General features: G+C 35.6%; 1 protein-coding gene and 1 long non-coding RNA gene across 4 annotated transcripts in view; one reads left to right on the top strand and one right to left on the bottom strand.

The window, feature by feature from the left end:
• The window catches only part of LOC125680774 (serine-rich adhesin for platelets-like), an 80,514-nt gene that overhangs the window by 34,630 nt on the left and 23,390 nt on the right, over positions 1 to 22,494 (bottom strand). For 2 of the 3 annotated variants that reach the window (XM_056153959.1, XM_048920539.2), the window contains exons 2-5: positions 14,034 to 14,108; positions 11,503 to 12,118; positions 3,628 to 8,787; positions 1,982 to 2,433 (exon numbers count right to left, since the gene is read on the bottom strand). In XM_056153959.1, the coding sequence (XP_056009934.1) occupies positions 1,982 to 2,433; positions 3,628 to 8,787; positions 11,503 to 12,118; positions 14,034 to 14,108 (6,303 nt within the window). The remainder of the gene's footprint in view (positions 1 to 1,981; positions 2,434 to 3,627; positions 8,788 to 11,502; positions 12,119 to 14,033; positions 14,109 to 22,494) is intronic. The other variant, XM_056153960.1, reaches the window with a different exon arrangement.
• On the top strand, positions 10,238 to 21,384 carry LOC130051660 (uncharacterized). The gene is made up of 2 exons (XR_008799933.1): positions 10,238 to 11,170; positions 20,802 to 21,384. It is a non-coding gene; the product is annotated as an uncharacterized LOC130051660 (long non-coding RNA).

Below are 22,494 nucleotides of genomic sequence, written 5' to 3'. Positions count from 1 at the left end.
AAAGAAAAACTTACCACAACATCCCTTCAAAAAGCCAGTAAAGAGGTCTTGCAAAAAGTTTTAAAAAGCATCTATTGGTGTACAGTCACCAGAAAATGATGTGCATAATGCATTGATAACACACAATCAAAACATTTCACTCCACTAATATCAATGCTGTTCAAATATTAAAGCATGCAATCACCTGATCTGACAATCCAATATGAGGTATTCATTTTCCAGTTTGATCAGAACTTTCTATTGTAATTTTACTCTTTAGAAATCAGTAATCCCGAGGATCAAGTACATCCATCCATAAATATCCTGTTCAAATGAGGCTTTAAAGATAATTTCTATGCTATTTAAACTGTAACCTTTTCCCCTATGACCTGTGACACCATCTACGGTATTTAAAGAGAGAAAAATGTCCTTTTGTTCATGACCAAGATCTCAAAAAGTAAATATAATCAATATTTTGTGTTTTACTGCTTACGTACAACAAAATTGGACATTTTGTTGAGTTCAGCAATGGACAGACTAGACAATTTGGTTGTCAATATATAAAAAAAAAAAATTAATAATCAAAAGAAAAAATCAGATTAATCTTTTTCAAGAAACTAGACCAATGCAATGTTGGCATCATAAAATTGTTCAGATGTTTGGTGAATGATACACTTTCATCCATGCTGTATCAACTGCACACCAACTGAGTTTCACTTTCTGTAAGATATGATCACACAAGAATGTTACCAAACCAGGGATTGATTTAGATAAAATTTATTACAAATATTTAGTAGTTTAATTCCCCCATGAGAAAATTGCCCTCTAAATTCAACACATTCCAAATAAAACTACTGCATAAAAAAATCCCTGTTCAATTCTGGGAAAAATAAAGAGAAATCCTGTTGATTCTGAATTTTTTACCAAAAATAATGATCCTGCATGTTTTCTGGGTCTCCTATAATGCTTCGAAAATTTTTAAAACCAATTTTATTTAAGGTTTTTTGTTGTTGTTATTTTTTGTGAACCTACTTAAATTTTTCAGAAAGGTTATAATCTCCCTCAATCTAGATTAATTTGAGCAAACAGCCACACGATGGATAGAAGTATGAAAACACTGACCCATTACATTACACTTCACATGAAATGTTGCATGTCCTATCACTAAAATATAAACCCTATACACTTTGCATTCCACTAGAAACTTCAATTTATGGTATCAATATTTCCTACCTGCATTTTATGCATAAAATGAACTTGCTTTCTCACTTAATGCAAGCAATCCCAGAACACTTTAAACCACAGACTTTGACAAAAGAATACACAAAGTTAACAAAAAGGCTGCACTTAAGTCACCAAAAGCCAAGATGCAATTTAGGCAACATGTCATTAACAAACTTATAATTAGGAAACCAAGTAAATTCACCTGTACGAAAATCTCATTCAACATTGAATACACCTAATTTATGGGCCATTAGTGAAGTACTTAACTCAGTTAAATGTTTCAAATTAATTGGATTTACCTGAACTTAACTTGGCCATTTCATTACTGATGACCAACATTGACAACAAAAACATCCACCTCTGCTTTGGGGTCTTCAAGAGTTGCTTAAGTATGAAAATTGTAAGCACAACTTGCAAGCAGAGTATTCCCTAACAATCACACATGTACCCAGCTTAAACTGCTAGGTTATATTCTCCAACTTGTTTCATGACAACATCCATCTCCATACACCAAGTTTTTACACTTGCCCCCCTCTCTTGTACAAGTATACTGTATGTGTGGGTACATTAGCAGGATTCTTATCTTAGCACCTTTGGTGGTGAAGCTAGAGTGCTAATTGATGATTGCATTATTATATGAAAATCTCTCCATTAGCGCTCAATCATGATTATGCTTAATACTGCATCAGACCCAATCATGGCAAATTTTAAATACACAAAATAAGTATTTTCTCTTGATTTTCACTAAAAATATTCATGCATCAAACACGAGTCTCACCTTGGTCCGCCTGTTGTCCGGCATTGAGCTGTGATTTTCTCATGGCCGTCTTGTCCTTCCTCCTCTTCTTCAGTTCGTTCTCTGCAATCTGCTCCTCTGACAGAATTTCACAAGTTGAAGTTGCTGGAATTACCTCCCCTAATGATGGAGTTATTTCTCTTGAAGTCTGATGTATTTCCTCAGGTGATTTGGTTTGAAGATTTGATAAACTATGTGAAGGAGTTTTGTCAGTTGAAAGTTGATGGGTAGGCTGAGTGATGAGTTGAATAGAAGTTGAGCTGGTATCCTGTAGTTCATTTGCAGAAATGTTAGCAGTTGGTTGGGTTGAAGCTGAGCTGATGTTTGGGGTTTTATTTGTAGAAATGTCTTTCACATGTTTTTCGTCCAAGGTTACGGGTGTCTGATTTGGTATGTCTGCCTTAAGATGACTGGTTTTATCCAATTTTAATTTTCTAAACAAAATTGATACACACATATCAGATCAATGTTCTCATTTTTCTCATGCATTAATAATAGTAAATCAATTGAAATTCCATCACGTTGGACATTGTGTGAAATACGATCATGACATCAGTACGGGTATCTAGGGAAAAACCAAGATACCGGAAAAGGCTGCAAATCTAAGTCAAAGTAATGCATGGATAAAAAAAATTTAATTTTAATCAATATCATGGGTTTTTGGAAAAGATATATGCTAATGGCAAAGAAATATTAGAAACACAACAGGAAAACAAAATTTCAGGTAAAAAGAAAAAATGCATGAAAACAACATTTGCATGATGCAAAAACTTTTCTATAGTACTTACATATTTCGGAAAAAAGGCTGTGAATAAAAACAGATTTCTAGTGAGCTGGAAGCAGCTGATTCTCTTTCTTCACAAATTGGCATATTGGCAAATCTCTAAACCTGATAATTCTTTCTGTTCTCAATACATGACATTGACCAAAGAATTTGCAGCTTTTTACCAGTGATGGAAACCTCATTGTGTGAGATCATAATTAACAGCCAAACATATGGTTTACACATCAAATAGAGTTATTCCCCTTTTCAAATGCTTTGCAGTGTAAAAGCTAATGAAAGTTGAAATTTTACACAGGTTTTAACTTTTGAAACGAATGGCATTTCAACAAAACAGGATTCATTCAATTCAATCTTTTATGGATGATGGATTATGAGATGTTTGAAACTGAGCCAAACTTTCTCTTTCACCCACTCTACAGCCAAATAATCTTTAGCATCCATAAATACCTACAATGTTCGGCTAATTTTGATTTTCTCCAGAAGTAAACGATTATCGAGTCTAAGCCTAATTCTCTGGATTTCAGGATGTCATAAAATCTTAAAAATGAAGTGAATACATAAAATTTATCTGTAGTTTGATCAATTTACACTAACCAATTATTTTATTTTTATATACCAAAGAGCTAATACTTTTAATCTCTGTGTAAAAAAAACTATAAAAATATTTACACTAGATAGATAATTAAAAGAAAGTTTTATTTTTGAAAGATAAAAACCTTTTCATCATTGCAGAGCTACAGGGGAAACGAATATATAGAATACCAACACTTCATTTTCCAGACTGTCAAGATTCCAAGTACAACTTCAATTTCACTCATGTAAATCCTGAAAAAGTATCACATACCTATCAAAACTTTCCGAACTACTTGAGAGTTCCTTGGTGGGCTTAGAATGGGCTTGTTTAGCCCGCATGTGAAGCCCCTCTCTCAAATGCCCAGGTTCTGCTTTTTTGTCCACCTTATGGACACCCCAGGGATCATTTGTCTCAATGTCCGACAGATAGTCCACATTCTCCATCAGTAAATCGTCTAGGTTTGTTTCTGGAGACTTCATGAGAATGCTACGAATGTCATCTTTGGATGGCTTGTCAGAACTTCCTGATTTCAGCTCTCTCTCACTGATTGTCTTACTTCTGTGGACGGATGCCTTTCCTGATTTATCTGACAATGACTTGCTGTGACGGATTTTGAGTGACCTTTTCTTTACTGGTTTAGCACCTTCTTCAACATGTTTCTTTGAATGGGCCATTTCTACATTTTTCTCCTGCACGACTTCCTCAGCTTGAAAGGTATCGGTTTTTTGTTTGACTTCTGCTTTTGCTAACCAGTCTTGTTTAGAAACTGGTTCAGGATTCAGCACCATCTCCGTTCTGGGTAGATCATATTTCAAAGCAGATTCTGGTTCAGGTGTAGTGCGAGACCTTGGCACGTTTTCGGTTTCTGATGGTTTAGATTTGGACGTCTCGTATGCCAGTTCCTCTGTCACTGATACTTGTTTGAATGTTTGTTGTGTAACTGCAGCTTTTGACACTATATCAGGTTTTAACACTGTATCTGCACTGAGCACCATTTCTTCTCTTGAAGTATCAAATTTTAATACAGATTCCGACTCCGGTACGATTCCTAGATTTGGCACATTTTCAGGTTTAGGTGATGATTCTGATTTAAACACACTTTCAGTACAAGATTCAGTGAGAGTTTTAGTAGGGACCATAAACTGGGACTCTAAAGTTTCCTGTAGTTCTGCTGCATGGGGTTTATCTAATTTTGATTGAGCAATATCAGTCCTTGTTTGTTTACTTTGGACACCAGAAATATCAAGATTTTGTACCATTTCAAATCTTGACTCCAAGTTATCTTGCCGAGACAATTTCTTGGGTTGATCCAGAAGTGTGTGGCTTGGCAGCTGTGTTTTAGGCCTTTTCACCTCTGTCGTGTTCTGTTTAACAGATGCTTCCGTACCTGTGATTGCAGTTGCTTTTCTTGGCACATTTTGTGTGGATAAAAGTTTCTGAGAGGTGTCATGTTTTTCTGATTTCTCTTTTGTTGCTTGTGGAGTTAAAACTTTAGCATCACTCTGAATTTCACCATCGGTTTTCGTTTTACCTGGTGAGAATGATGCTCTGGATCTAACAGGACTACGCCTTCTCAACTTAGTTAAGCGAGAAGTTGTTTTCTTTGCAGCATCTATTTCTGGTGACTTGATATCTTTAGCACCCTCTGTGACAGAGGTAATTGGATACATTTTAGTTGAGCTTTGAGAGGTACCATTTGGTTCACCTTTTTCTTGTGATTTAAGTTTAGATAAATCACTTTTCATTGCAACACTTTGAGACACTGGAGTTTTGTCTGGTTTTTGGCTTACAGGTTGTGAGACAGTTTTTGTGGCCGGTGCTTTCCTCTCCAATTGACTAGAAGTTATGTCAGACTTTGATAAGCTATCTGGCTTTGCAGGTAAATAATCCTTAGAATGAACATTAGACAGAACAGATTTGCTGTCACTTTTTTCAACACTTTTTGAAGTCATCATGGAAGTATGTGGCTTCCCACCAAATACTCTAGCATGAGCAATTTGAGGTTCTGGGACTGAAGCACTCTTTGATGAAGTTCTAGACACTATGTCACTTTTCTGTTGAGACAGATCATTATCACTTTCTGTTTTACTGGATACACTCTCTGATGGGGAGCCTGCCCCAAGTGCTGAGGGAATAGAAGGAAGTTGTCTCCTCTTTTTCTGAGCTTTAATGGCATCGTACTCACCTCTATCTTTCTCCATTTTCTTGGACTTCTCAGTGCTGACTAATGGAGATTCCTGCTTTGAATCCGTAGTGGAAGCAAAGTCTGTTCCAAACATAAACTTCTGCTTTGGTTCAGGTTTGGAGAAGGCTTGTTTGGCCTTACTTATGTCAAAAGAAATTTCCTCCGAGACACTGGGTTCTTCAGATGACAGGGTAGTGGACAAGGCAGATGTAGATACCACTTCCTCTGAGGATGTAGATGTGTCAAAAAGTGGAGAATTTTCTGCCTCGGTTACAGACTGTCTCTTTGTTTTGGCCTCTGAGAAATCAGTTCCAAACAAATATCTTTGTTTCAGTTTCTCTAAAGAGGAATCATCTCCTAAGCTTTTTCTGTCAGAACTTGCTGAACTTCTTCTGCTACCTCCCTCACGAGGTGAATCTGTGAGTGATCTTCTGTGCCATATTTTAATGTCTTCATCTTCACTGGTCTTCTTCTCAAACATCTTTCTGTTCTGTGCTATTTTCATTTTAAGGGGAATTTCCTTACCAGACTCATCAAATGAACTCATTTGCACATCAGATGATTCTTTCTCCTGTTCATCAAGGGAACCTGTTGTGGATTTCTGTGTTGACAAATCCTCCCTCAAGCTCTTTGACCTAGCAACTGGAGATGAAAATTTCTGTGGAGACCCCTCTCTCATGCTTTTTGATCTTCCCAATGATCCATCACCATCTTCCCTTGCTGCAGTAAACAGTGAAGGCACAATATCTTTTCCACTGCTGCTTTCCCTTGGTTCACTAAACATGGTGGCAAGGTGTGCTAGCTGTTTCTTTCTTTCCTCTTTGTATCTGGCTATCCTTTCAGCTCTAGATATTTGGTTCATATCAACAGAAAATGTGGAAGGAAAACCTAATCCTGACTGACTTTCATCAATACTTTTTGGTTTCTTTGTCTCCGTTTCATTTGCCTTTTCATCTATTTTTCCCAAGGATGTTTTTGACTTTTCTGTGGAGAACTTTGGTGTAACAGTTGTAGATACAACCGAATCTGTTGTTTTATTCAAATTCTGTTCCTTTTTATCAACTATTGCAGCAGCTTTCTTGACCAAAAGGCTACTAACATCTGTAGTTTTTGATCTACCATAAACATGTTGAAATTTTGGACTTTTCACTTTTTCAGTGTCCTTAGGAGAAATTTCTGATGTTGTCCTCATTGTAGAGTCTACCTTCTTGATTTGTTTAGAATCAGTGTCTTTAGGAGAAATTTCTGATGCAGCCTTCATTGTAGAGTCTACCTTTTTCATTTGCTTAGAATCAGTGTCTTTAGGAGAAATTTCTGATGTTGTCCTCATTGTAGAGTCTACCTTCTTGATTTGTTTAGAATCAGTGTCTTTAGGAGAAATTTCTGATGTTGTTTTCATTGTAGAGTCTACCTTCTTCATTTGTTTAAAATCGGTGTCTTTAGGAGAAATTTCTGATGCAGTCTTCATTGTAGAGTCTGCCTTCTTGATTTGTTTAGAATCCGAGTCTTTCACTTTAAGACTTTCTTTAGTTTCTCCTTTCACTGACTTGGCACTTGAGAACTGTTCATGAGGTGTTTTATCTGTATCAGTAGATACCCTTGTTTTGAGCACTGGTGAGGATTTCTCCTCTAAAGGTTTACTGAATGTTTTAGAACTCTTCTCCTCATTTGATTCACTAGTATGTTTCCTCTCGGATCGGACACTCTTGGGATCCTCAAACAAAAGGTCACTCATATGTTTAACAAGTGATGGCCCTTCTTGTCCATGGTGTCTTGCTCTTCCTAGCCGAATGGCCCGTTTTGATGGCGTTTTCTCCACCTCTGGTTTTTTCTCACCCTCAGGTTGACTGTCCTTATATAGCTGAACATTTGTCTGCACCTTTTCCTGATTACTTTTGCTGTAATACTTTGACAAATTATCATCAGTTCCTACACTGCTAGTTTTTGTGGTTTCAATTTTTACCCTTTCCTCCTTAGAGTCAGTAGATGACAACTTTTTTGTGGAATAAATACTCTTAGTTGCTTTGCTGTCAGTTTCAGTATTTGATTTTGAGACAGTAAGTTTTGGCACATTTACAGTATTCTGTACGGGTTCAGCGTCCTTCTGTTTCACAGAATCACGCAAATTTTCAATATGAGAGCGAGAAGATACAAGAATTTTCCTCTTAGAAGAATCCTGACGATTTTGCTCAACGTTATCCTGTTTCAAACGTTCACCATGCACTTGCTCTGGTTTTATTTCATCACTCTGTTGTACAGAATTTTTCAAGCTTTTGATACTTGCTAGATTTTTCCGAACACTGTCTTTAACATTATCTCCAGTTTCTTCTTTTGAGTCCGGTGTTTCTTTTTGTCTCAGGCACTCGTGTAGAGCTTTAGCTGAACTCCATTCTAAGGGCTGGCTGGTTTCTCTGCTTCTACTTCCTGACTCTTGTGAAATATCTGAGGCTCCATCCAGCGATTCCTTCAACTGGTCTCTTTTCCTCACTGCATCTCTGTATCTTGATCTCAATAGGGGACTGTCACTTGTTAGCAAAAGTTGTTTAATAGCATCAGCATCCACTGATTTAGGTCGCTCTAATTTTTCCAAAAGGTTTCTTCTTCTGACTTCCTGTTCACGAGTTTGAACAGCTGTTTGATCTTTTGCTTGTGTGGGGATCTGTTCACCTGACGAAACATGTTCATGAGCTTGTAAACTCAGTTTTTCACTTTCCTCCTTTGCTTTTTCTGCTTCTCTTTTTTCTCTTTCTAATTTTCTTTGTCTCCAAGGTGACAAATGAGATGATTCAGTAGAGTCTTTATTTCCGAAATTATCCTTTTCACTGGATCCGAAATCGGGCTTCTCCAGGCTGTCCTTGGTACTTCCAAGCCTTCCCGGAGAATTCCCAGAACTTCCTCTCTTCCATCGCTCACTGAAAGAAGCACTTTTTAAGGATTCTACAGAATCATCCACAGAAGAGAACACTGGTTTTTCAAGGTCAAAGCTCTCACTGGTTTCACTAGGTTTTCTTGTTTCTGATCCATACATCTCAAAGCTTCCTTTGATCTGAGTTTTCCCAGATGGAGGTTCCTTTTTGTCGTTTCTGCTGCGGTACCTTAGGCTCCGAGATCGGATTTCCTGGAGGTCCACATCCTTGCTTTGTGTCGGCGTATCATCTTCCAGTGGTTTGTAACGTTCATATGGAGATCTCACTTTTCTAGATATTTGAGTTTCACTTTGCTTCATATCCTCATTTTCTCCATACCTAAAATGCAATGTATACAAAAATTAAAATGTCAAAATGTAGGTAATTTTAATAAGAATATATTTGTGGTTTTATATTTTATCAAAATTATCAAATAGACTGATCATATCAATTAAACGCGTATATCCTTACTAACCCGATTTCTTAAAAAACAAAACAATTAAAATCAAATGTGTATTGCAAATATCTTAACAACTTATAGGGGGTGGGATTCTTTTTATCTTTCATATCTGTTTTTCCTTGTTACCAAACATTTTCTTTGTTAATCGGGCTCTCTATGTAACAGTTATCCAACAATCCAATCTTATCATCACTAGTGTTGAAAAGTTTATCATAAACCAATTCACCTGGCACCTTCCAAAGAGGCCTTGCATGGGATTCCAAGCCTCTCTATATCACCCATACAATGAACCAGATTCAAAGCATAATTCTATTCAATCCGTCAAGCTTACACTTTCTACATATATTTTGGATTTTAAAAAACCAACAAGAAATTATTCAAGAAAAACTTCTGACTGGCTGTTGGCTGTGATACAAAACTTGTCAAGAATTTCAGCCACTGGACAACTATAGGTCCATAGGTCTAGACCAACTCAGAGTGTAACCTACGCCCCCTTCTTGCCACTCAGACCTTTAAACAGTGTGTATCAATTTCTCTTTAGTCTATCAGTTCCTCCGCCTTCTGACTAAAAGTGTGCAGATCACAGCACTAACTTGTGTACTTAATAAAACCAAAAATGTCTCTATTTTCTCTACCTTTAAAATAGGCTGGTCTGAAATTGACTATAAATCAAGATAAATGGAAAAATAAATTAATGTTCTGTAAAAATAAACCAAGAAAACTGGCAATAACCAAGCTACAAAGATAGACAATAAAAATGTCCCATTACTGCAGGTAAAAACAAACGGCTATTCCTTGACAGGTGCACAGGTTTTTGTTTGTATGCACTGCATACAACTCAATCACGCCACCTTTTGGTTCACGGTACACCTTCAGGGAGCGGAGATGATTCTTCATTAAACACTTCAGTGTTGTTTTTTTTTTTCCTTCCCTTTCTTCACTGCAAATTGATTGCTGTTTGTCATTACATTTTGTTGTAGAGGAATTTTGATGAAAATCTCTCTGCATAAAATCCCACCGTGAAAGATGTCTCATTACAATAATTAGTATGTCTACATTTTTAAGATTGAATCATTTTTAAGTTTTAAAAAGGTCTAGATAATTTTATCAACTGTATTCTCAGCCCTTAGAAAAGAGGCAGCAATTATGTCTGAAGATGACACAGGTATTTCATCTTAAAAAGTTATTTAACAGGCAAGAATATTATCACCTTTTATTCTCTAAACAACCTAGATCATCTTGTTGATAATTTGTGAAAAATAATATGCAGTGTTATTGTTTGAATTTTGTCTTTAGGGGTTATTTGGGTTTAAGACCCGTTTTTATTTATCCTCCTAACTGTTTTGTACAAACAAAGCTTTTGTGTTTCTCCACGATGGCAGAGGATATATTATTCAGCTTATGAGAAAGAAATCGTCTCTTCCTAATGACCAAGCTTCATTGTGACAAATATTTGACTGCACTTAGAAATCCTAATCTTAAGTATGCCTTATAAGGACAATGAACTATCAAATTCTAACTTAGTATGTCATTTCTCATCAAAACTCGTGTATCTACTTCCATTCAATAGCTTTACGATGTTAATATTAATTTACTTTTTAAGGTTTTTAAGTGACATTTCCAATCTGAATGAGAACACTTTTGACACCTATCAAATTAATTTTCTTTATAAAAAGTATTTTCATCCTGCTAAAGAGTTTCTTGATTTACCTTATTTCTTGACAATGAAGTATTAAATGTGACACGAGAGAAACCTAATGAAAGGTAGTCCACCTACAACAGGTGATCAGGCAAATGATTGAAAATGCACTGTATTAGCTCAAGTTTGTGTATTAGCTCAAGTTTGTGTATTAGCTCAAGTTTGTGTATTAGCTCAAGTTTGGCTTCTTTGGGAAACAGAAAATAGTATTGAGCAAAGTCTGCATTGGTTTCCAAGTTATATCCAGTAGTAACAGATCATTTCCCTGGCTATGTCCGCTAACATGACTTTTTGTAGAGAGTGATAGACAATGCTTGATGGATCTCTCCTACAGCCAGGTAGAAGTTCCTCAACAATACTACTTACTCTATGTCATCACAACACATGCATGTGTGCACTTAAGTGTTTATATATCTGTGTGTTTTTTAATCTTATCTTATTTTTATCTTTTATTTCATTTCATTTCTGCATGTATATTTTTGTCCAATATCGTGTAAGGAGTACAGGAAATTTAACGAAGACAGCTATAGGAGTAGATGCAATAGTCAGCGACCCGTTTACAGGTACTGAACCACTCATTCCTTATACATGTAGATTACCATGGTTTCATCATTTTCATTCTTTACATGGTCATGCTAGACCACGAAATCAATGATCGACAGAGCACAATTTTTGTCCAGAAAGGAAGAAATAGTCTGTCCACAAAAATCATGCATCAACAAAACTGCATTTGTTGATAAATCTACGAATATCTGATGACCACAAAAACTAATGAAAACTGTGTCAGGTTAACCACTTTTGACCTGACACTAGCCTTGTCAGATCACTTTTGACCAGTGTCTGACCCTGTCAGACCAATTTTGACCAGTGTCTGGCTTTTTCCAACAGTCTGTACCTTGTGGAGTGTTGGGGCTTGATGTCACTCCCCCCATAACTGCTTGAGCTGTTGTCATGACTATGGGTATCCCCATACCTTGATTTATCACTGGAAGTGCCCCTGTAACTCGTTCCAAACTCACTGGCTCCACCATATTTTGATCCCAACTCTATGGAGGAACCATATTTAGATCGTGTGTCACTAGAACTGCCATATTTTGATCCTAAATCACTAGAGCCGTATTTAGATCCGACATGTACATCACTGGAGCCACCATACTTTGTTCTAAAGTCTGTGTGACTACCACCATATTTTAAACTTGAGTCTGTGGAACCACCATATCTTTTCCCAGTTTCTAAGGAGCCACCATATGTTGATCCAATTTCTGAAGAACCACCATATTTTGTTCCAGTATCATAACTGCCATAGGAAGCATGTCTCTGTGGTCTTTGACTTGGCTGGTAACCACTTTTATGTCCATATGATGAACCTAATACTTGAGAGCCTGAACTTGAACCAGTACTGTATGAACGAACTGCTGAGGATTGTGGGTAGTCATATCCTCCAGTATATTTGGACATAATTTCATAAGTGTGGGGATCTAAGCTACTAGCATAGCCATTGTAGGAAGGACCTGCAATAGAAAAAGACTTGTTTTTAGCATTGACCATCAGAACAAGAGCAATTCTATGTTGAAATACATTACATGTTTTCAACAAAACATTCAGTTTCATGCTTATAATAGCTAAATACTTGGATAATTTCAACCAGTTTCACTATCAGAAACTGATAGGAGAAGCCTGCAAAGTAAATGAATGTGACAGAGTATAATGTAATAGAAAGCAACATAGCTTTATGGCAACCCTTGTGCTAGACGAAAATATTCTATACATCAGACACAGAGAATGGAGAACAAGACTTTTTAGTTGTTGTATACCAAAGTGAAAAAGAAGTAAAGGTTTGATCATCCCACAAACAGACAAACTGACAAACTACACGGGCACTACTGCTTCAACAAAACAAGAACAGATTTCTTCAAAGAATGGCAAAGAGACCTAGGACATCCTACCACACAAACTCTAACCAATGTTTTCTCATTAGCAGTCCTGGATAATGCAAACTAACTGTCTATATACATTAAGGACTATACAGATAGACAGAACTAGGTAGACATAGAAACCATCTACCTATCTAAGAGTACAATCATTTGGCAAGTGATGAGAAATTGTTTATGAGATATTATACATAGGAACATGCAGACATACAAACAGTTCCTACATATCACGATTGGATAGGAACCAAGTTACATAAACCTGAGGGGCTCCACAAAACGAGGAGTCTCTCCGCCACTTACACAAACCTGAGGGGCTCCACAAAACAGGGAGTTTCTCCGCCACTTACACGTTATAGATTTAGGGAAGACTCCATACAGATCCACAAATAAAGATGTGTTTTAAATATATATCCTCCCACCCCCAAACTCTGATGACTACAGCTGTATATATATAGGAATAAAATCCCTGTTTTACATATGTATATTGTGACACATTTCATACACATGTACTGCATAGATCTGATCTAATTTACTTTTTGAATGAGGTCTGCAAATTAAGATTCCGTGTATCAAAATCAGCAATGTGTCATATAGCCAGAAGAATTTTCCAACATTGGTTGAGAGTTGAGATTTTTTGACATTGGTTGAGAGTTGAGACAAATCCTTTCGATAATTAACACAAGTTTCAAGAAATCCTTGCATTACAAAATTAGGACCATACATGAGTTTATACTTCCAATGCCCATTCTGTTCATCTTTTCTGAAAGATCAATGTTTGGGGAGAGCACTGAATGATTACTTTTTGAAATTTACGCTGGAATGAATGTCATACTGAGGCAAACAAACCATACTCTAACCCTGCAAGATTCCTTGAGTGAATTCAAAATGGTAATCATTTAGCTTATACATGTATCTAAATATTATTTACAAATGAATTTTACAACTTCAAAATTCAAGAATTTTCACTTTTCATCAGTGAACATAATGCAACACTGAACAGCCATTAAAACCCCAAGGTAAAGGTCACAAGGTCAAAAAGGAAAAGTCTTGTCACAAGGAATACATATGTGAAATATGAAAGCCATATCACCATCCATTCAAAGGTTATGGCCAAAGTCAAAGGTTTTGTTGACAAACAGACAAAAAACTATATGCCCCTGGGATCTCCAATCACAGGGGCATAAAAAGCATAAACTGTCCCAAACTTGGTTGAGTCATATATATAAACAAATTCTTAGAATTTATTCTTTTAAAATCCTGATGTTACAAATCTGTTCCTTGGCTGTTATAATGTGCTGATTAATAGCAAACCAATTTATATGTCAGTATAAGTTGTTTTGATGAATGCCGAGTACAATCAGTTAGTTGGGGATATATTCTGAGCATGGAAAAATGCATGTTACATCTCAAATCAACTTAGTATATATACATAGTAATTATCTGTGTAGTGAAATCAGGCACATGGACATGCAGATAGATGAACTTTTAAATTTACCTGAATAATCATGATTGGAGTATGTGGAGTATGGGAGGTCTGTGCTTCCCGGCCGGCTGATGTACCGTCGGCGACCTATAAAGAAATCCAACATTGTAACTAACTCTCTATAAATGTACATGTAATTCAAAGAAACATACATACAAAATGAAATCCTACAAGATCTAAGAAATGATGGATCCCAGAAATGATGAATTTCTATAGAACAGGAAACCATCAATTTTGAAAACTTTAAAACATTTACTGAAAGGTATACAAATAAACTATAAATTTCTGGGGAGATTTTTTTTTTTCAACAATACCTACAACACATTTCAGGGATCGAAGTTTGCAATAAATGACACAGATGTTACAAATGACAGCCATTTTGTCATCTGAAGGTTGGTCAACTCTATCATAACACAGAGTCAGAAATATACACAAACAAAAACTGTAAATCAAAATAAATGGGAGCGTTTGAACCCAGTGCTTTTTAATCTACCCAATGTTGACACTAGTATTTCTTTGCAGTAAAAAAATAATTCTATAAGTCCTATGCTTAAATGTTTGGGTCACGATACAAGATCAAAATCGGCTATGAACATATCTACACTAGATGAATAGGATAGCTTTGACCAATGTTCATTGACGTATGAAAGGCACAGATGAACTCGGCACACCTATATACATATAGATAGAAATCGCTTAGGATTTCCAGTCCTTTATATGGCAATGTTACATCTGACATTTCTGACATCTGACAGATGGCCAACACAACCAAATATCTTCAAAAGCCACCCTGAGCACCACGTATTTGGGTCGATTGGGTACACGTTCACATGATACACTCAAACACTGTTAACTTTGGTGCTACCTCACGTCAACTTGTAAAGTCATATGGGCCACCTCACGTCAACTTGTAAAGTCATCTTGATGATCATTAAATTTGCACGAATTACAATCAGTTGTATGACATGGTATAGTCTCAATCTATCCATGTTGCTGCATGACTATTAAGGGGGGGGGGGGGTGTGTGTTTAAACTACTCATTTCGTTGACAGCTTTTACATTGCTGTATCCGGCAATGAGTATAATATGAAATGGAAAGATTACAGACCTAGGCTGTTAATTCTGCGTAATATTATACAAACAAATGTAATGTTTGTGAAAACTATGTATCGCTGATAAATCGAACAAGGCAAGATAGCAGAAAATACAAGTGCTTTACAATAAACTTTAAGGGAAAAGACAATACAGTACAAAACTAGAAATCACCTTTACATTCGATGGGAATGGCTAATATTAAAAACTGAAATTACATTTTTAAGATTTTCAGACAGAACTAATTTGATTGGTTTAATTGGTCAGATGAACGAAATTTGTGTCCCTTCTGCAGGACCCCATCTGCATTTCCCTTCTAAAAGCATTGTGATGTCACAATCAAATGTCAAGAGATTTAAACAAAGTATACTGAAGTGCAAAATTCTGTTGTAGATTCAGTAAAATAAACAATTTATTGCATGAATTTTTGGGCGTTGCCCTCCAAGACTATTGCATTTTCTCAGGTGAATAATGCTGTCTATACCCCTCACTGTCATGCAATAAATGTAAAATATCCTAAAATGATGGTAAGCAACCTCATTACAAATGAAATGTTTTAAAATTCTATAGCTTTTGTACTTTGCAAGCAAGATACATGATGATGCATGGCAATGCAGACTTCCCATAATAATTCACACAGATTTTCTCGAGATCATTTATTTCCAAGCTTGTCACTACCAGTTCTGTGAGTAACGCTTAACCATCGACATGCAAAATAATAAGCATTAATTTATACAGAATACAGGTGTCTTCAAGTGAATCATCCGTCTACCCACGCGGGTACAAAAAAATTTCAATGGCCTGATCAAGATAACAAGATTATGCTAACAGTAAGACACCAAGATTATGGGACATGATGTTTACCTAAATATTCAAGGTTTAGTTTCCTTATGATTGAACGTATTTTGCAACATCAGCAAGGCACCATTATTGACATTATGGTGCATTACTAAGTCATAATATGGTAGCAAAAACCTTTATCAATCTATCAAAGCCACAAAGGTGATATGCCTACAGGAAATCGCAAGTTTGCAGTGCTAAGCCAAAAACTCATCAAATCAGTTTTGTTTTTTCATGATATGGGATCAGGATCGATATCTTTCACAAAACATTTTTATCATGCAAATACATCAATGTTGCTATTTATAGTCCCCTCTCAAACAAGCAGCTTTCAATAAGATGTGTTAGTTCCAACAACTGATCAAGCTTGGGAGCATTCTGCAGAACACAAGGTAGACAAAATCCCTGGAGCTTGAGCATTAAGAGAAAGAAGATGTGCTACCTGATAAAAATCCCACCTCATCGGAGCATTGTAACAGTAACTTATCAGAAAACGAACACAGTACCGCTAATCATTTATGACGATTCAATATGAAGATGAATATAATACAAAAATCAGCCTTATGTGCCACCGGGCACGAAGAGGATAGGTAGTAGGTATAATACAAAAAACAGTAGCTCAGTGGTACAGTGTTTGCTTTGTAACCAGTGGGTATCAAGTTCGAGCCTCGTTCGTGCCTTTGCCACGTACGTTTAGTCAGAAACTAAGCAAAATTATATGTAAGAATTGCTCCTTCGTCAAATGCTCAGCGTTAGAAGTGAGAATCATGGGTCTTTTGGATATGACCTTAAAAAACGGAGGTCCCATGTCCCAGCATGCACTGCCACGATAAAGAACCCTCACTGCTATGGCCCTGAGCACTATAAGCATATAGGTCTAAATTTGTGGTATTAATTTACCTACAACTGGTGACGTCTCAACAAGATGAGTGAAAACTTCTTGAAGGGATGTAAAACAAAAAAACCAACAACAACCATGTTTGTACCAGACCACAAAATTACGTGTTCAAGAAATACAAGTTTAGTTGTTTCCATATTCATACCAGATCACAATATCGAGTCTTTAAGAAATACAATTTTTTGTCATAAAATAACACAAAGCTGCTTAATTTCTATAAAATTATACATGAACAAAATTGTATTTTTTGACATATCCACCAAAGAACAGAGATGCCTACATTGCATTTCACCCTAAAATAAAAGTACAAAATAAGACTGTGAAGTGTGTGATAAAGCGATTTTTCACCATGATGCATGTATTCTTGTGTCTATGACATCATGTACATGTACATCCATTTAGTTAATACACACACATATATAATTTTACAAAGAAAATACCTCTTTCTCATAAATTTTAATCAAATTACAGCATAATTAGTGACATAATTGTGAAGTCTAATTGGTACGGTAAATAAGTGCATGTCTTCAGCAGCAGGGAAAATGGACTGATTTCCACTTCTTACATGCATGCATCTTTTTATCTACTATAATCTAGTTTTTGATAGTTCTACCTTTTTAGGGCTGAAAAATATTGTAGATATTAATACCTACTTCTCTGATGCTCACAAAACTTTTAAAACCACGATGTGCCCCCCCCCCCCCCCCCCCCCCCCCCCAAAAAACCCTGTTCCTAACTTATCCTTATAAGGACGTCTGAGTGACTCACTGCTATTTTAAAACTCAGAAAATAAAATTAAGCACCCATCAACTTTCCAATTACATATTACATATCAAATTGTACAATCTGAAAATGATACACATGTATACAATAGTGGTTGTTTCCAGGTTCTACCTACCAAAGTAACACAATCTTGCTACTACGTGTTGTCCAGATACCTGATACAGTCAACGAAACACAAAACAAACATTCACAGCCTAACTGATGACTTGCAATATCACTGTTAAAAAGGTGTGAATTTTCATTACCAACACCAAAATAAGATTTAAATGAAGCACTCAACCATTAAATTTTTAAATCCTCTAGATTTTCTTATCATACATGTTGGTAATAATTATATTACATGCAATTGTCATACTTGCCTCATAGAGATAAGTTATTCAAGGACCTTGCGATGAAAGACTTTAATACGTAATCCAAACATTGAACAAAATTCGAATTCCTCATTATCAAACTAAGCAAATACAAAACCTATGTTGATTCAATCATCAAGAAGAGATGAATGAAATCCTGGAGACGAGTGCCCCAACAGCTTTCAGTGTCCACATATAAACTCCAATCCTATAACCTTACATACCCCATACACCTTGGATTAAAGCAAAACTTTCCTAAATAATGCACAACAATCAAGCTATTCACATATGTATGCACTTTATCTGAAGCGAGAAATTAAAGCAAAAATAACATTCCTGTCTTGTCAATGAATTTCTAAAACATTTAAAGGGTCTTGGAACCAAGTTACGGAGTTACTGTTCCTGAACAGAGGAAACTTCCCTTCTCAATAACAAATCTGCTAAATCATACTGCACATGCTCAGGATGTTAAACAAAAATATTATCTAAGCAACATCATCTGCAGTGTCCTTTACTTTACTGCAAAAAAAAAAAAAAAGAACTGACCTTGTTTATGTGTCACAATATTACGTGTCACATGCAAGTCTAATTTACACGATTTCCCTCAAAACTTTGACAGACTTTCACTTGGTCAGACACTGTAACAGGTTTTACTACAAAACCTCAACAAGGTCGTAAACACGTAATAATGTAATTGACATTCTGTTATGTACTCGTTTCTTTGATGGTCTCGAAAGCAATTACAGTATCAAATTTGATCTCACCTATATTTAAAAGCCTTATGTATCTACCTGAACATAGATTTCAAGGTACATGAACCTGTTTTGATCAATGTAGCATTGCTTTCCATTCATTATTGGATATCTCTTTAATCCTAAATGAGAATTCTGATTAAAGCTACTAAACTTTGATACTCTTGTCAGTAAATTGTACATATTTTATGTTAGCTTAGAATATTTTCTATAGCAAAGGTTATTGAGAAGCAATGAATGTAAACATGTTATAGTGTCATATATAAGCCCAGTGAAATTACATGTAATCTGTGTGTTAAGTGTACCAACAGGACATCCTTTATATGAAAAGGAGCAAGACTTCAAATGTATAATTTAAAGCAATTCCAAGTAAGCTTTAGATCCTATTGGTCACATAAGGCTTCAAATGCATAATTTAAAGCAATACACTAGTAAGTGGTCACTGAAACACAGGGGAATTCCCTCATACCCAGTTCAACTGTTTTAAATCAAAAAAAAATTCAAAACTCTGTAGCATATCATATTTCAGAGAGAATTTCAAAGACATTCACTGACTTCAAGCATCTGAACATACCTCAATTTCCCACTACAATCTATAATCTGACTTATAAATACCATTAGAACCAAAACTAAAAGTGACAATTGTTCTAGTTAGTTTTCAGCAATAGCTACACCTCCAGGAGGATCATGGAAACAAAATAACCCATCTCCTTACTTGGTCAAAACACATCTTCAATTATATATTTATATATATTGTTCCTATTTTCAAATGATTAATTAATCTATAACGATCGTTCAGTAGTGACCTTGACCTTAAATCTTGTAACCTAATCAATCTGAACACCAGTCTTATTGGTAGGAAATCTCTGTCACAAGACAGGCAGATCATACATGTGATATACTTCCAAGATCAGCCGGGAGACTCCCAGAAATGTCTCCCATCAGGAGTGGAAAATCTCCTGGAATCCCTCATTAAGGACATTTATTACACACAAGAAAATGGATGCATGAGTTGATCTATACTTTTGGCTAAGTTTGGTTCTAATAAGTACAAACATAAATTCTTAAAAATTAAGGGGCTTGTAAATTTTCTACGATGTTCAAAAGTTGAAATTTATTACCCTTTGTGTATAACTCTGCAAATTTTTCCCACTGTTTACAAGCAACGGGAATACATTGCATTTCATAAGATAAATTGTATTCATGTTACTTATAAAAACATGAATTTAATTTTAATTTTCATCATTTTTTTTTTTTAAATTTGTTTGTAGCAATTAAGAGTCATTTATGACCCAAATTTAAAGTGTCTTTCTTTTGATAAGAAAAAAGAAACTATTTGATGAGGAAACCGAGCCTGTGTTATTTTGATTGACTGGATTAGACATGCTCCGATGATCAGTGGATCAATGACTTGTGTTTGTTCAGTATATGACTATAATTACTAGTCTACTACAGAAAATAATTGCTTTGAATGAACTAATTAAATTTTAATGAATTAGTTCCACGGATTAAGTATTGTGACATATCTTCCTTCTCTCTCAGTTTCTCATATGCCATCTCGTATGAATGATGCAACACATCCTAGCTAGTATTACATACAAGACTAACTAATTAACTGGAAAAATCAGTTGAATAATGGATATGTATAATTACAGTTTATCCCAAATATTTTCTACATTGTCTATAAGTACAAAATGATTGTGTGAAGGTCATTGAGGGTGAAAATAATACCCATCAGAGTAATACACAATCTTTTTTATTTGTATATATATTTTTTTTTTTGTTCCCCTCCTAATATTTTTAAATTCAATGAACATTTAATCTTAAAACTATCAAAATGTGATTTTTGAAATTACATTGATATGATTATGAAGATTCATGAAATATGATCATATTGTCAAATGAATAGAACCAATTGCCTAAATCTTTGATACAGTAAAATTGTACTCGTTTTAAATCTTAAAGGTAAAAATTGGGTTGAAAACAACCGTTTTCATTACTTCATATGTCCAAAAGAGCCAATAAAAACCTCCAGGAAATGATCCCCAAATCTTCTGCATTTTAGATCATACCAATGTCCTAGATTTTGGATCAGACCAATCTCATGCACTGGATCCAAGACTGTATCACATGTATGGGCAGCGTCAGATAAAGTTAATGCTACAGGAATCCTGCATATTTGACACAGGACGTTCGAATCAATCAAATTGTGATTAAAATCAATCAAATTTAAGGAATTGTTTCCCCACTTTTGACTTTATTTGTGTGGGGTATATCACTGTGGTGTGTACGAGACATTGTCACATTCAGGAAATACACAAAACTCCCAGAGGTAAAAGTGTTTGCTAAGGTATGGGCCAACTATAGGTAACAGTTTTGTAATGGAGCCGACTTAAACAGAAGAAATTCAATGTCCAAGCCACAAAAACCTGGTATGTACATTGTCACTAACAGCAGTGATGCTCCAGTCAATAACGTTATGGGATACCTGCATTAACAGAAGAAAATTTCATGTCCAAGCAATTTCCCTACAGCAGGAGACTACAAAGTGTTCACATCAATACTGAAAACTTGTAAAATGTGTTGTCACTACATGTCTGATTCATATATCTTGCTTGATAAATGAGTATGTAACTTACAGCATTGATGTTCAAGTCATGAATGTTATGCATACCTGCTTTTAACCCTTTATAATACCATGGATAATAGAAGAAAAAAGGGTCTCATTTGTTTCGAAACTTCTGAGCCAATAATTCTTCTTGGTCAATTGCAAGAAATGAAAGAAGTGTTTGAAGTGTTTTTCCAGGGGATTCTGGATGCAAACGGTATATATAATATACTGTAAAACAAGCCCATTAACAAATTTGAACAGTCAAACTTTCTGAAAACATATGCCATTTGTAAAATCTCTCAACTAATGTGTTTATTTTGTATTAAGCTACAACCATCTTTTCTCTGGGATTTGGAGGCCTAAATTCCATAGTTTACATTGATCGGCAAATAAAACTATGCAACTGTTTGGTCCAATGTCAACTGATGCCATTATTAATGACCGCATCAAGCACAGAAAATCTAAGCAGAAGTTAAGTAGAAAGGGCACATGGTTAACCATTGTTTATATGCCCAAAGAAACCCCTGTAATTCAAGTCATCCAGTTTTTATTTCATCCTTCTTAAATTTTTCGCTCTTGTAATGTATAAACATTGAACAGGAATGCATCTCAGGACTTGATCTTGGTTTTTTGCCAGGCATTTAGGATCTGGATTGAGTTCTTCGATTGTATCATCAGCAAGAGACACTTTCATCTCTTGATTCTGAGCTTGTTTTTGTTATTGCGGCCTATGTATCTGCACTGAGCAGACTTATAGAGAAAGAGGATGCTAAACTGTCAGAAAGAGGTGCAACTTTCAGCATTCCTCTTCAAAGATTTTGTGTGATTGAGGTTATGTAAAATTTGGGGGGGAACACACAAAGCATGAGAGCCGCAATGCACATAAAATTCTACAAAATGTTTATCTCTTCACAGATCCTGAAGCCTTACCTGTCACGGCAAACATCATCTTAATGCACTATGTAATTTTTAGTGTTAAATCCTCCCACTCTCTAGTCTTTCACATTCTTAAGGTTTGTTTCAAATCTTTCACTTCAACAGCATATTGAAGATGATCAGCATGTCAGACAGAGATAATGAAATTTTAAAGACACACACAGTGAGAATCTATAATTCATGTCCATTATCTTTTTATACCACTAGTAAT

Source organism: Ostrea edulis, chromosome 2 (assembly GCF_947568905.1).
Source record: "Ostrea edulis chromosome 2, xbOstEdul1.1, whole genome shotgun sequence".
In the NCBI taxonomy this organism is placed as follows: Eukaryota; Metazoa; Mollusca; class Bivalvia; order Ostreida; family Ostreidae; genus Ostrea; species Ostrea edulis.
Note: the sequence above shows the minus strand (reverse complement) of the source record. Positions and strands in the feature narration are given on the sequence as shown.